Consider the following 12,335-nt stretch of genomic DNA (forward strand, 5'->3'; position numbering starts at 1 on the left):
TGAGTCCAAATTCTACAAAGTTCACTGGTAATACAAGTTCATTAAACAGTTGGTTAGCACGATCGATCGACGATCTATGATTGATGATCATGAAAGGTGGCTGGAACTGATCGGAGAAGGTGAACAAAAACCAACAGCTCGCAACAATTCATCAACAAACAACATACAAAATTTTCTGAAAATTTCGTTACTTTTAGTTCATCTTCGTTTACTCATTTATATTTTGTATTATTTTAGTTTTTCTTAACTTTATCATATTCCTTCATCTTTTATTTTTAATTTCTAATTATAAAAATATTGATTCATAAAATCATAATTGTTTTGATGTTGTTTATGGATATTCCTTTCAATTTATTTTATTTTCTAAATTAGTTTTTGGTTCTTGAGGCTTTACCGATGGAGTTAAAACTAAATTTATTTTATTTTTTAAATTAGTTTCTGGTTCTTGAGGCTTTACCGATGGAGTTAAAACTAAAGATCGATTTGGGACTCACATCGTTTGGTTTAGAAGTCGGATTTCACATTTGACATGATTCCGTGTCTGACACATCCGCAAATTTTCATGATAAACAGTTTGGCTTTCAACAAAATCCAAACAAAATCGTTTATCGAATTTTTCAATTAGCAAAGAAAACCGAATAATAAATTATAAGTAAAAAAATTACAAAGAAAACCAAATCTAAATATTAGATTTGATTTAAATGATCAATTTTAAACTTTTGATTTTTTTTTTTCAAGTGAAATATTTTGATTATCATTAAACATGATTCAATTTTTTTTAAAATTGATTAGCTACTATAAATAACAAATAGCTAGCAATGTATGTGAAAAATATTAAAACATTTAACAATATAATGTAAAAAATGGTATCATAAATTAATAATCTATAAGCCTTTAATTTGATTTATTTTAACTAAAAAAATAAATAATTGTAACTAACTTTAACTTCCAAAAGAAAGTCCACGATTATATCAACAAGTATCTTCAAAACAATATCTGATAAAAACAAATAGATTCAAGATAGAAATAAATTTATTTACAAGAAATTAAATTTCTCAATTATAGTAAAATATTATTTTTAAACATAATATACTATATAGTTTTATAACTACAAGATCGAGTTGGTTCGATATAATTCGGATTTTATTGATGGAAAATTTTAAAATGGTTTATTTGAAAAACGACCCAAGAGTTTGTCACCTATAATATTTATACCTTTTAAACTTGTAAAATATGAGTTAATGTTTTTAATTTTGAATCATAATTATTAATTGTAAATGCTATAAAAAAATTAATTAGATCAAACAATCTACATAGATGTTAAACTTATAAAAATATTACTAAATTAATTTTATAAACCTTTTTTAAAAAAATTTTAACCATATTAATAATTCTAGAAATTATGCAAATAACACATTAATCCGTCAAACAACACAACTTTAAAAATTCAAAAGTAAAGAGGTTTGAGTAGATTATATGATAGCAGTATAGCAGCTACATGAGAAAACTTGCTAGAAAATGTCATTTCTAATATTTTAAATTTCTAAATTTTTGGAACCATAGATCATGCAAGAAATGCATATCATATTCATAGCGATAAATTATGATCATGGAGAAGATTATTTTTAGAGTAAGAAATCAGAAACGATCTGTACAAGTAAATTTACAGAAGAATGATACCTCAACAAGGGAAGAAAAGAAGGAATAAAGTTACCATGGCCAGCTATGACTGATTCTTTACGATCTTAACACTACTATAAAATCGCTTGAGGTCTTTCATAGCCTTTTCTTCAATCTGAATCGAACGAATAGAAGAGGGTGTCTCAGTTTCCGGCTTGAACCAGCGGTTCACGCCATTATTCTCCGACGGCGATCCCTGACCTGTTATCACAGAGAATCCAGTGGTTCTAGTCTTTGGACTATGAGACATGTTATGTTGTTTTCCCTGCAAAAATCAAAAGGTGGAACTTCTAATAGTTAGCACATAAAAATTGTTACGAGGAAGAACTTCAACACAGGTTTGTTTCAGCAAATCTTCAAGAAGTTTGGAATTCGTGTTGGCCCGCAAGAAAATCATACAAACATCACTCAGCCATGCAAAGTAAGTACAATTAGAGACGTGGACAACAAATAGAGGAAGCATACCTGCTGCAACTGGATGTTTCTGAGAGAGGGACGGGAAAGAGAAGGTGGAGTACCAGATGCAGCCCAAGGAGGTGTATCTTTTTCGGCTGTAGGTACCTGTGCTTTCTGAGGAGGGACCATAGGTATCGGAGAGGAAGGCACAAATGAACTACACTGGAGTTTCCCTTTAACGATGCCATCGGAAAGCTCTTCTATCTGTTTCGTACGCTTAGTTTCGTTAGTTTTGATCTGCTCATCCTGTATCTCACGAAGTGAGGCTAGCCCCTTTGATATTTTAGCGCCACCCCATGCTGGCCCTTCACTTTTGGCAACCACAGGAGGTGGGGTGCTTTTTGGTACGTCATCAAGGGCGCCATTCAAGAACATAGAAAGCCCGCCTTTTCGGCTTTTCTTCTTGGATGATGCAGATGTAGCAATCTTATCCTTGGCATGGTCTCTAATTGCTTTCTTATTACTGGAAGAAATTTCCGTGGGCTCTTGGCTTAGCATGGCAATTTCAGAATCTACATCTTTCTCCTATATGTTCAAAACATATATTATTTAAAACAAATTTGAAGAACAATTAAGTATGATAAAGAAAGAGTGACCTCATGGGACCGTTGAAACACTATACTGAAAAACAAAGTAAATTATATTGGCAATGAGCTCAACATTAATGAAATCTTGTGATAAACAAGCCGTTTCTGAAAGTCAGTTCTAAAATTGAGTTGCCCCTAAGCCCTTTTACTTCATTTCACCACATCTAAATCTTAACCCAAGATCATAAAAAAATTGTGGTGATTTAAAAAATATCAGAAGTGAGAATAAGAGATCGTGCATAAATGCCCGTAAGAACCATTGACACCAAATGATGATGGAAGTCTTAAAAAATATTCGTTCGCACCTCATCGGCATCTTGCGGGGCCTCAAAATCCAAGAAACCTTTCTCAAGGCCTGATTTTGGATTGTTTACGACATTGCTAGCCTCTTCTTCCTTTTGTGATGCCTTATGCTTGTTCTTTCTTCTTTGCTTTCTCGATACCCCCCCTCTCTTACCCCCTTTTTCATCAATAGATGGACAATCTTTTGACTGCGTTGTTTTGATTGGTTCACCAAGCTCGGCAAGGGAACTTTCCAAAGCTGACCTCTTCTGAAGCTTTTCGATCTGCTGGTCATCGAGAAGATGACCTTTGGATTGCTTCTCTTCTAGCAGCTCAATCTGCTGCAGCTTTTTTCTCAAAGCTCTTATTTGTCTGGAGATCCCGTCATTTGCATCTTCATAGGCATGCAGAAAACCTTCTAATCTTTGAGCTCCATCTTTCTTGAAAGACAGCGACCTCTTTGTACCATCATCACGTGTACGAAAGAGTTGGCTCTCACAATCCTCTTCTTCACAGTCTAAAATGGCTGGAAACGTAGCCGTCGGGGTAGGAAGCCGACGATAACTCCAAGGCTCTGATGACTTGATATCTAATAGTTTCTCAAGATCTACTAAAACATCTAATGAAGTGCTTACAAAAGATTGTGCTGACAAGGTAAGAATGTAATCAAGGTTGCGAATTGCAATTTCCTGCAGTAAATTTTGCACGTCTCAAGTAAAAAAGAAGAATTTAAGAATCATTAACCAACCAGAACAAATTTCTACAGAAGATAAATAAGATAGGCAATTTAGTGAAGAATCACATGATCTTATCGAGAAGACAATCAACACAATATCTAGAGGCGTTGAATGGATTCATTATTTTATACCCAATTATATTGGTAATAAGCTGTAACTGTGATATAAAAATTATTTGACGACAAAACTAAGACTGCAGCCATAGACAACTTCAAGAAAAAGCTTGTAGCACCGAGGAAAGTACCATCTAAAAAAATTAAAGTAAAAAAGACTACCAGTTTTACCAAAAAAATAAAAAATTAAATCGCATGCAGGGTCATGAACGGTAAATAAGGTTTGGAAACATGCCTGACAATACTTCCGAAGATCATTTGCTTCAAGTGAATCTGAAATTTCTAGAAGTTGCATAGCATTCCGAGGCTCCACCAAATGTTCTGCTGCCATTTTCTCACAAAGACTTTTTAATGTAGGTACCCCTCTTTTCTCAGAGAAGTTTCTATGATCTGTCAGGCCTGTGCTCACAGAATCCTTCTGCACATTAGAGATAACATTCTCGGACACTAAATCATCAAACATGAAATTTTCACCCAATTCATGTGATTCATCCTCGACCTTTATCTCCTCTGTACTGTCAGCAGTACTAGGAGGATAGCCTGGATGATAGAGTGAGCTAACTAACAATAAATGTGTCTCTCCAACTGAAACAGAACTAGTCTTTTTCACCCCATGCAATCGAGTTGGAGCAGGTGGTTCATCTTTTGCCTTCTTACTATCCCACATATAAACATCACCAGTGTTGGTAACAGCAGCAGTCCAGTATTTCCCAGCAGAAACACTGACAATACTTTTCCCACATAGTGAATCAAGCTACGTGATGAAAAATTATAGGAAAAAAATTAAGTATCTCGTTTATAGGAGAAAATGCATAACACAAACCCGCACACATATATAAACAAAAACCTGCTGGCAATGAAGGTCGGGATCAGATGATTTCCAATAAAACAAAGCACCATCATCTGTTAGAGCTACACTGTGTGTCATTCCAGCAGATATGGAAACCACATTGAGGCGTTCCTTGCAATGGAATTTAAGTACAGTATTTCCAACTTTTTTTATACTTCTAGCAATGATTACACGTCTTGGACTGACAAGTCGATGTCCCCAAGTGAACACCTGACAACCATCAACGATAAGCCATATTATTGAAACCTCTCCCTCTAGGAAAATAAATTCATATCTCCCGAAGGCTTAGCGAAGTGGTTAATCACATTTCCATACCTCTCCATCAGATCCTAAGGCAATGGAATGATACTTGGCTGCAGCAACGCAACTAAAAGATTTTCCTTTCAAGTACTCAACCACCCTAGGGGCGTAATTTGATGCTGAGTTAGAGGTGCCATAACCAAGCTGCCCCTCTTTATTGCAACCCCATGTATAAATTTCACCAGCCTCCGAAACTACGGCAGAGTGTTTGTTAGCAGCTGCAACAGCAACTATTCGTGCCTTCAAAGAACTTACCCTTCGAGGTGTGGGCTGGGTGTCAACAGAAGTATAGCCAAGTTGTCCCTCTGAAAATTTCCAAAGGAATAAGTCAAATCTATTAAAACAAGATGAATGGTGATGCTTATAAATGCTAATCGGCCAAATCCAAGCTCTCTAGCTAAATAAATTGAAAATCTATCATAATGTGGTTACAACTAGTCTATTTTCAATCCAACCTCTCCTAAAGAGTAAACATGAATCTTTGGAGATAAATCATAAAAGGGTACCAAGATCACCACATCCATGGATTAATTTACCTCTATTAGAACCCCAAGTAAATAATTCGCCGCCCTCTGTAGCAACAACAGTATGATGCTTAGCTGCAGCAATAGCCTTGACACGACGTGCGCCTAAACCTGAAGTCACTTGACGAGGAGTGATAACTGCAGCTTGCCCACTGCAAAATGACATACAGTTCATCTCATAGGACTTTAAACAAGCCAGAACTACCCCCAATGAAAAAAGATGAGTGTTTCCGGATTTTAAGAAACATTCATTAGATAACTCTCTTCCTTTTTCATATAAGAAATGACAAAATAATCAATAAATAAGAAATGAAAGAAACATTAAACCCCACAGTTCTTAAGGACAAGAAGCTCAAACGTTGACATAACAGAAGCCAAATCCAAAAGTACAAATATGAGTAATCATACAAAATATTTTCAGATATCTCAGCAGCACTCGAGGGTTTACCAAGTTCTCCGTGAAAATTCAAATTTTCAGTAGAAGAGTGGCAACACCACACTGATTTCCACTCACCTGTGTATGTCAAAGTCAGGATGACCAAGTCGGCCACCTCTTCCAAATCCCCAGGTGTAGACTTCCCCACAGGAGCTAACTGCCACGCTGTGAAATTTTGCAGCAGAAATCACTTTGATGAATGAATCGTGAAGTGAATCAACTTTGCATGGTAATTTCTGGATGTGTGCGTTTCCAGTTCCCAGTTGATAATTAACACCACTGCCCCAGCTGAAGAGCTCGGTTGCTACTGAAAAAGTAGAATGTCATCCTAAGTGAAGATCAAAACAATCCAAGAATATCATTTTTTTATGTCGACATACATGAATTGTTCTCACTCCCTACCGCCTGCATTACAGGCCCAGATAGGAGATCAACAGGAATTCGGGATTTTAAGTCCTCTAATGTAAAAGAGGCGCCAAATTGAAGGAGAACACATGCAACTGCTAGATGGCCGAAATGCAAAGCTCTGTGAAGGCTGCTCCACCCCGATTCCCCATCCTGAGGAGGCAGCATTCTCATTTTAGATCATAGTAGCGAATCCAACTCCACGAGTAAATGATCGATAAAAGGAATGCAATATCCATTTATCGAATTATAATTATCTCCTAACGCTCAAAAGCTAATGACTATGCCACGAAGTAAATTATTTGAAGAAAACATTAAATCGTTTGACTAATTTTCCTCGTATTGATAGTTATAAATCTCTTTATTTTTAACAACATGGAACTGCAAATTCAGTCTCCTTGCTCCAATCTATATGGATGTGCCTTCATAATTAAATCTATCCTGATTATCCAGTGCCTTCACTCAAGGCAATTACGGAATAAAAATAAATAAAACAAATAGTTCGAAGATTGAAAAAAGGAAAAAAAGGACTTGCTCATGTTGATTGAGATCAAGAACTCCATATGATGCATCTAAGAATAACTTGGCATCGGGCTTTAAAGTGAGTAGAATAGAAAATAATAAAATATTGGAGTAAAGGTTGTACCCTAGCATTAGGGTCTGCACCGGCTTCAAGCAGCCTTCTAACTATAGGTATGTGATTCCTCCAAGTTGCAATATGAAGAGGTGTGAGACCAAATGAGTTCCTTGCATTGACATTTGCACCATTTTTCTTCAGCAAGGACAAAGCCAAATCCAAATCAGAGACGGACCCTTCTCGAGTAACAAGCCAAAGATCCTTATAAGATGAATTTATTCGAGGAGCATGTGTGATCTGCTTCTGGCTTGGAGACGCAACATAATCCTCCATGGAAATATAATAGTGAATCAGGACTCGTAATTTGATCAACAGCTAAAACTTGTTGCCCCTTAGAATGAAATGATAAACCACTGTCAAGAAGATGTCTTCCAATTTGTGTAGGGAAATTAACTTAAATCGGACATTGACAAACAATACAATGCATCACGCAATGCCCATCCAGATGACAAGATTGTTCGTTATAACCTCGGATACCAGCCCTAATAAATATTTTTCATGAACCAGCAAACCGCCCCATACTCTCTCAATAGCTTAATAGATATCAAAAGAAGACTGCAAATGCAAGACTACAGTCAGAAAATTATGCTTATTTAAATATACAGCAGAAGCAATGACAAGCATTTGAAACATCAATAAAATACTTTGTTGCCGTCTGTATGTCTGTATAACAAGAAATTCGTTTTTTGTTATTACAAAGACAAAATATTTCGATTTTATCATTTACTGTTTAAACAGAAGCCGAGTGAGGCCAAAGGGAAAAAAATATTAAATCAACCAGGATCAAATCACGAAGTCCGACAATTAAACAATGTACGTGAACACATCAAAGAGACAACCAAAAGGAAGGACTACCCTTGGATAAAACAGTTCAAAAAATAAATCTTGGCTACCATTCTCCACGTTTTTTCGATTAAAAATCATATCCGATCAAAATGACCCTAATTATTCCTAGTAAAACGACGAAATCTTGAAACCCAACTGACAAATCTCTGCGTTCAAAACGATATAAAAACATCAAAACTCCATGCGTTGATCAAAATCCCAAAAATAAAACCCAAAAACTCCACTCGATTTCAACTAATGGAAAACGCCACAGAGATCCCCAGCCCAAAACCACCATCAGCTTGAGAATCACAAAAACAAAAAAAAAATGCTACAAAAATCTTCACATCCCAACAAAACAAGCATGCAAAAGAAAACCCATAATTGAATGATAATATAAAGGAATCACCTTGAATTTACGGGACAAATCAATCACCAAAACAGAACCAATCCATTTGCATAAGACAGAGAAATGGCTTCGAAATCCAGTTAACTCCGAATAAGTGAACCCATATACACAAATCACAGACAAAGTAAGAATGCCCATCTGTGATCAGTTCATAATATTTAATACTGCAAAAAAAAAAAAAAAAAAAAAAAACCAAAATTGGGAAGAGAGAATATACCCCAAAATACCCAAAAAGATGCAAAACGGGAAGTGGAAGGATAACAGGTGCGTGAAGTTGAAGGACAGCTCGGTCAAATCTCGTGAATTCTCGGGAGACCAAAATGCCCCCCGGATTTAGTAAAGCGAGAGAGGAGGGTCGGGTTGGATCCGACCCAAATCTTAAGCGGCCCCCAGTCTCTCTCTTCTGTCGGAGTGTCACTCGTGTGGAGCTGTGGCAGTCTTGTTTATCGACACGTTAAATATTATTGATAAAAATAAATAAATAGATTATGCTTTTTAACTTTCTAATTATTTATTATTATATCAGTTCTTCAAATAACATAAAATAAATAAATGAGATAAAAATTGAATTTAAATTGTGATAATAATTTAATGAGTATGTTTCTTGTGAGACGGTCTAATGAATCTTCATCTGTGAGACGGGTCAACCCTACCGATATTCACAATGAAAAAGTAACACTCTTAACATAAAAAGTAATATTTTTCATGGATGACCCAAATAAGATATATGTCTCACAAAATACGACTTGTGAGATCGTCTCACACAAATTTTTGTCTAATTTAATTCTTTGCTTGAGGTATAATAATCAGCACAATTTAATTCATTTTTTGGAACCATATACCCTCTTCACTCCCACCTTCAACTTATTCTAAAATCAGAAAATTTGTGGCATTTTCATTATTGGCTCGTAGAAGAAACGGAGTAATCTTCATTATATTATTTATAAAATAAAATACGATATGGTTGGTAATATACATAAAAATATAGTTGATAAAAATATTTGAAAATTGATTTATAAATAATAAATCTAACTTAAATAATTTCAGCAGGTTGCATGTAGAAAACGAGTGGACACCGAAAACAACGTTATATTTGACTTACAACGCTATGTTACGCACCAGACATTCATAATAAACTAATTGACTGCAAAAATATGTCCATGATGTTTTCGTTACATCCAATCTATCGTCATTTGTATGTGTGATTTTATCGATATATCGTAAAATTTTATATTCAATATAACATAAGATTTTGATAAATTGTTTTTAAATTGATTTTTTGTCATATAAGATTTGATGTGCAAATATCAATGTATATGTAGCATCCCTCAAAACAAAAAATATGTCTATAAAAATATCATTATTCAAATTGCAAAAATTGTTATTATTGTTTATATAAATAAATTCAAATTTTGTTCATATAGATATAGTAAAAACCAATGTTTACAAAATCGAATCGGACCGGTTAGTTTTACTGGTTCGATCGGGAACTGGTCGCTGGTCCGATGTGAAACACCTCAAAAATCATTTTAGATATCAAACCTAGTCAAAATCAACAAAGAATCGGTCGAACTGGCTATGAATCAGAAAACTGATTCAATCGGTTGAACTAATTTTTCGATTTTTTTATATTTTTAAAAATCTTAAATTTAATTTGTATATATATTTAGAATTTAGACTTTATAAAAATATTATTTTAGTAATATTAGAGTTTATTTAAACTATTGTTTTTGTTTTTAAAAAATATACAACTATCATTGGTTTTTTAAATATATGTATATAACTATTTAATTTTTAAACTTTGGCAAATATTTTTTTTTGTGTATTTATATACATATTTTTGGTTTTAAAATATATTATTCATCATATTATATTAACGTTTATGTATTATAACAATATTATGATCCAGCATTCTAGTTTAATTGATCGGACCTGTTAGACTATTTTTTTAAAGTAGGTTGGTTCAATCATCTGTTCGGTTATGAAAACATGGGTAATGTAAATGTCAATGAGTCCGGGTTTTACCCAGACCCACAATAGATTCGTGCATATGGGACGGGTTTGGGCATACTAAATGCATCATGGGGCGGGTCTCGGGTCCAATTTTTCAAACTCGTCCGAATATAGGACAGGTCATGGGTCCTATAATACCCGTCTCATACTCGTCTCATATATGTGGATATAAATACTCTAGGGTTTTAGTTTTATTGATTTTCATGTTTTAATAGTCCGCCTCAACCATAACGGTCTTAGTTATTCCTATGTCAGCTGTTGCATTTGAACCTGCTTTTAGCAATAGTGGAAGTATAATTGATCATCATCTTAGTAGACTTAATCAAACGACTTTGGAGGCATTGATGTGCTCGCGAAGATGGTTGTGAGGTGAGGTGAAAGGTAAATAAATCACAATTTTATTTTGTTATTATACTTTCATTTTAATTTTTTTTACTGTACTTTCTCTCTTAAATTACATTTTTTTACAGTTTGAAATTACATTTTTATTTTTTCAATGTACTTTTTTATTTAATTTTGTAGTTACTTCTTCAAGTAGTTTACCAACTTGTCCTAGCATTCTTGATGAAGAGGAAGATGATCCCGAATAATGTGTCTGAAATATTGCTTACTCGCTGATTTTATATTGATCTGTTTAAGTTATGTTATGACTTATTTTTTGGGATGTCAAGATTTTTTGGAGAGCTAGTAACTATTTTTTATGTAATTATTTATATCATGAAAATACTTTGTTTGTTATTATTAAGTGTGGTCAAAGATATGGATTAATTTGTACTTAGAGGCTTGTCTGTTTCATAATTCAGTCATGTGAGAAGAAAAATTACCTTTTTATTTAAAAAATATTCGGGTCTCACAGATCTCACGGGTCTACCCGGCCCCGTTTTTTATTCGAGGTTGGACGGGTCCGAAGAATATTTAACTTGAGTGGGGCGGGTAATGGGTCAAAGTTTTTTTCATAGGGAGGGTCTTGGGTTTAGCAATACCCGCCCCATACCCGTCCCATTGACTGGTAATAACATCATAATATTCTCAAAAAAAATACTAAAATGTCAGAATACTAATAATATATAATCTCTATGAATCATTTTATAATATTTTATCTTTTATATAGAAATCAATATATAATTAAAAATTACTTCTGTTTAATTTCAAGATTAAATAATTTTATAAGAGAAATATGAATGATTTAGAAATATGAATGATTCTGTATATACACAAACATAAACTTTTGTTTACTTAATTAGTTGATATTATAATAATAATGACTTAGGGTGGGAGATGTCAACGTTGACAGTTGAAAAGGCTGTTCTTTTAATAAAAATTTTAAGGAAATTTAAAAGAAAAACCTTGAAATTGCGCCGACAATTTTTAGAACATATAATTTTTATTTTATTTTATCTGTCACATAATCGAAATTTAAATTATATATTCCCTTGATATTTTTATCTTGTTGTGAAGTTAGCTGTATTCAAGCCCTCTTTTGTGAGGCAGTAAAATTCACTTCACATTTATAATAATCAGTTTTTTAATATAAAAAATCATATTTTTTTATAAATGATTTAAATAAAAAATCAAGATGGATCCAATAAAATTAATTCGTTAAATCTGTGACAAAAAAAAGTTGTACAATCGACTTGCGTGCTTTGGATAGGTCGCCTCACGAAACGTGGGTTATTGGGCTTGCAGATTCATTATTTAGTCAGGTTTTATCTCAGACTCGGCAAACCTCCTCGAAAGTCGAGCCAATGCCGATTTTTTCATATTTATAAATGAACCATTAGTCATGTTTTTGCCCTTTTATTACATTGTTTAGTTCATTTTTTAATTATTATTTTAATATTTTTTAATATGAGGTTAACTAGTGATATAATACATAGCATTTTCACAAAAATTTATTAAAATTGTCAACTCATAAAAAATAATTAAAATAATTTCTTCTTCATTTTATAAATAAGTTCTATTTTTTTCCAGGATATGTCCAATTTTAAATCTTCCACCTCGGTCCTAGAGTTTGCCATGTTGCACTCCAATTCCAACCCTTCTGAGTTTCTCTCCATCTTCCTCACCGTTCCTTCCGAAAA

General features: G+C 33.7%; 1 protein-coding gene across 2 annotated transcripts; it reads right to left on the reverse strand.

Annotated features, from left to right (window-relative positions):
- Positions 1 to 1,603: 1,603 nt before the first annotated feature.
- LOC142527616 (uncharacterized) lies at positions 1,604 to 8,449 on the reverse strand. Of its 2 annotated transcripts, none has more exons than XM_075632469.1 (11): positions 8,242 to 8,449; positions 7,017 to 7,562; positions 6,346 to 6,523; positions 6,044 to 6,269; positions 5,542 to 5,681; positions 5,021 to 5,310; positions 4,703 to 4,915; positions 4,091 to 4,609; positions 3,029 to 3,694; positions 2,146 to 2,661; positions 1,604 to 1,945 (listed from the first exon to the last, which is right to left on the reverse strand). In XM_075632469.1, exons 2-11 carry the CDS (start codon positions 7,278 to 7,280, stop codon positions 1,724 to 1,726), a joined length of 3,234 nt encoding a protein of 1,077 aa, XP_075488584.1. In that variant the 5' UTR covers positions 7,281 to 7,562; positions 8,242 to 8,449; the 3' UTR covers positions 1,604 to 1,723. The 2 variants fall into 2 exon arrangements, with proteins under 2 accessions (XP_075488584.1, XP_075488577.1); XM_075632462.1 differs by having other exon boundaries at positions 6,044 to 6,272.
- Positions 8,450 to 12,335: the final 3,886 nt, after the last annotated feature.

This window comes from Primulina tabacum, chromosome 2 (genome assembly GCF_025594145.1).
Source record: "Primulina tabacum isolate GXHZ01 chromosome 2, ASM2559414v2, whole genome shotgun sequence".
In the NCBI taxonomy this organism is placed as follows: domain Eukaryota; kingdom Viridiplantae; phylum Streptophyta; class Magnoliopsida; order Lamiales; family Gesneriaceae; genus Primulina; species Primulina tabacum.

Bases quoted from the DNA above. Each gene is read 5' to 3' on its own strand.
- LOC142527616 (XM_075632462.1), bottom strand. From the start codon at position 7,280: ATGGAGGATTATGTTGCGTCTCCAAGCCAGAAGCAGATCACACATGCT. The intron at 5,682-6,043 runs GTGAGTGGAAAT...GTCATTTTGCAG, and splicing joins CCTGACTTTGACATACACAG to TGGGCAAGCTGCAGTTATCA. The intron at 4,916-5,020 runs GTATGGAAATGT...GATGGTTGTCAG, and splicing joins CCTTAGGATCTGATGGAGAG to GTGTTCACTTGGGGACATCG.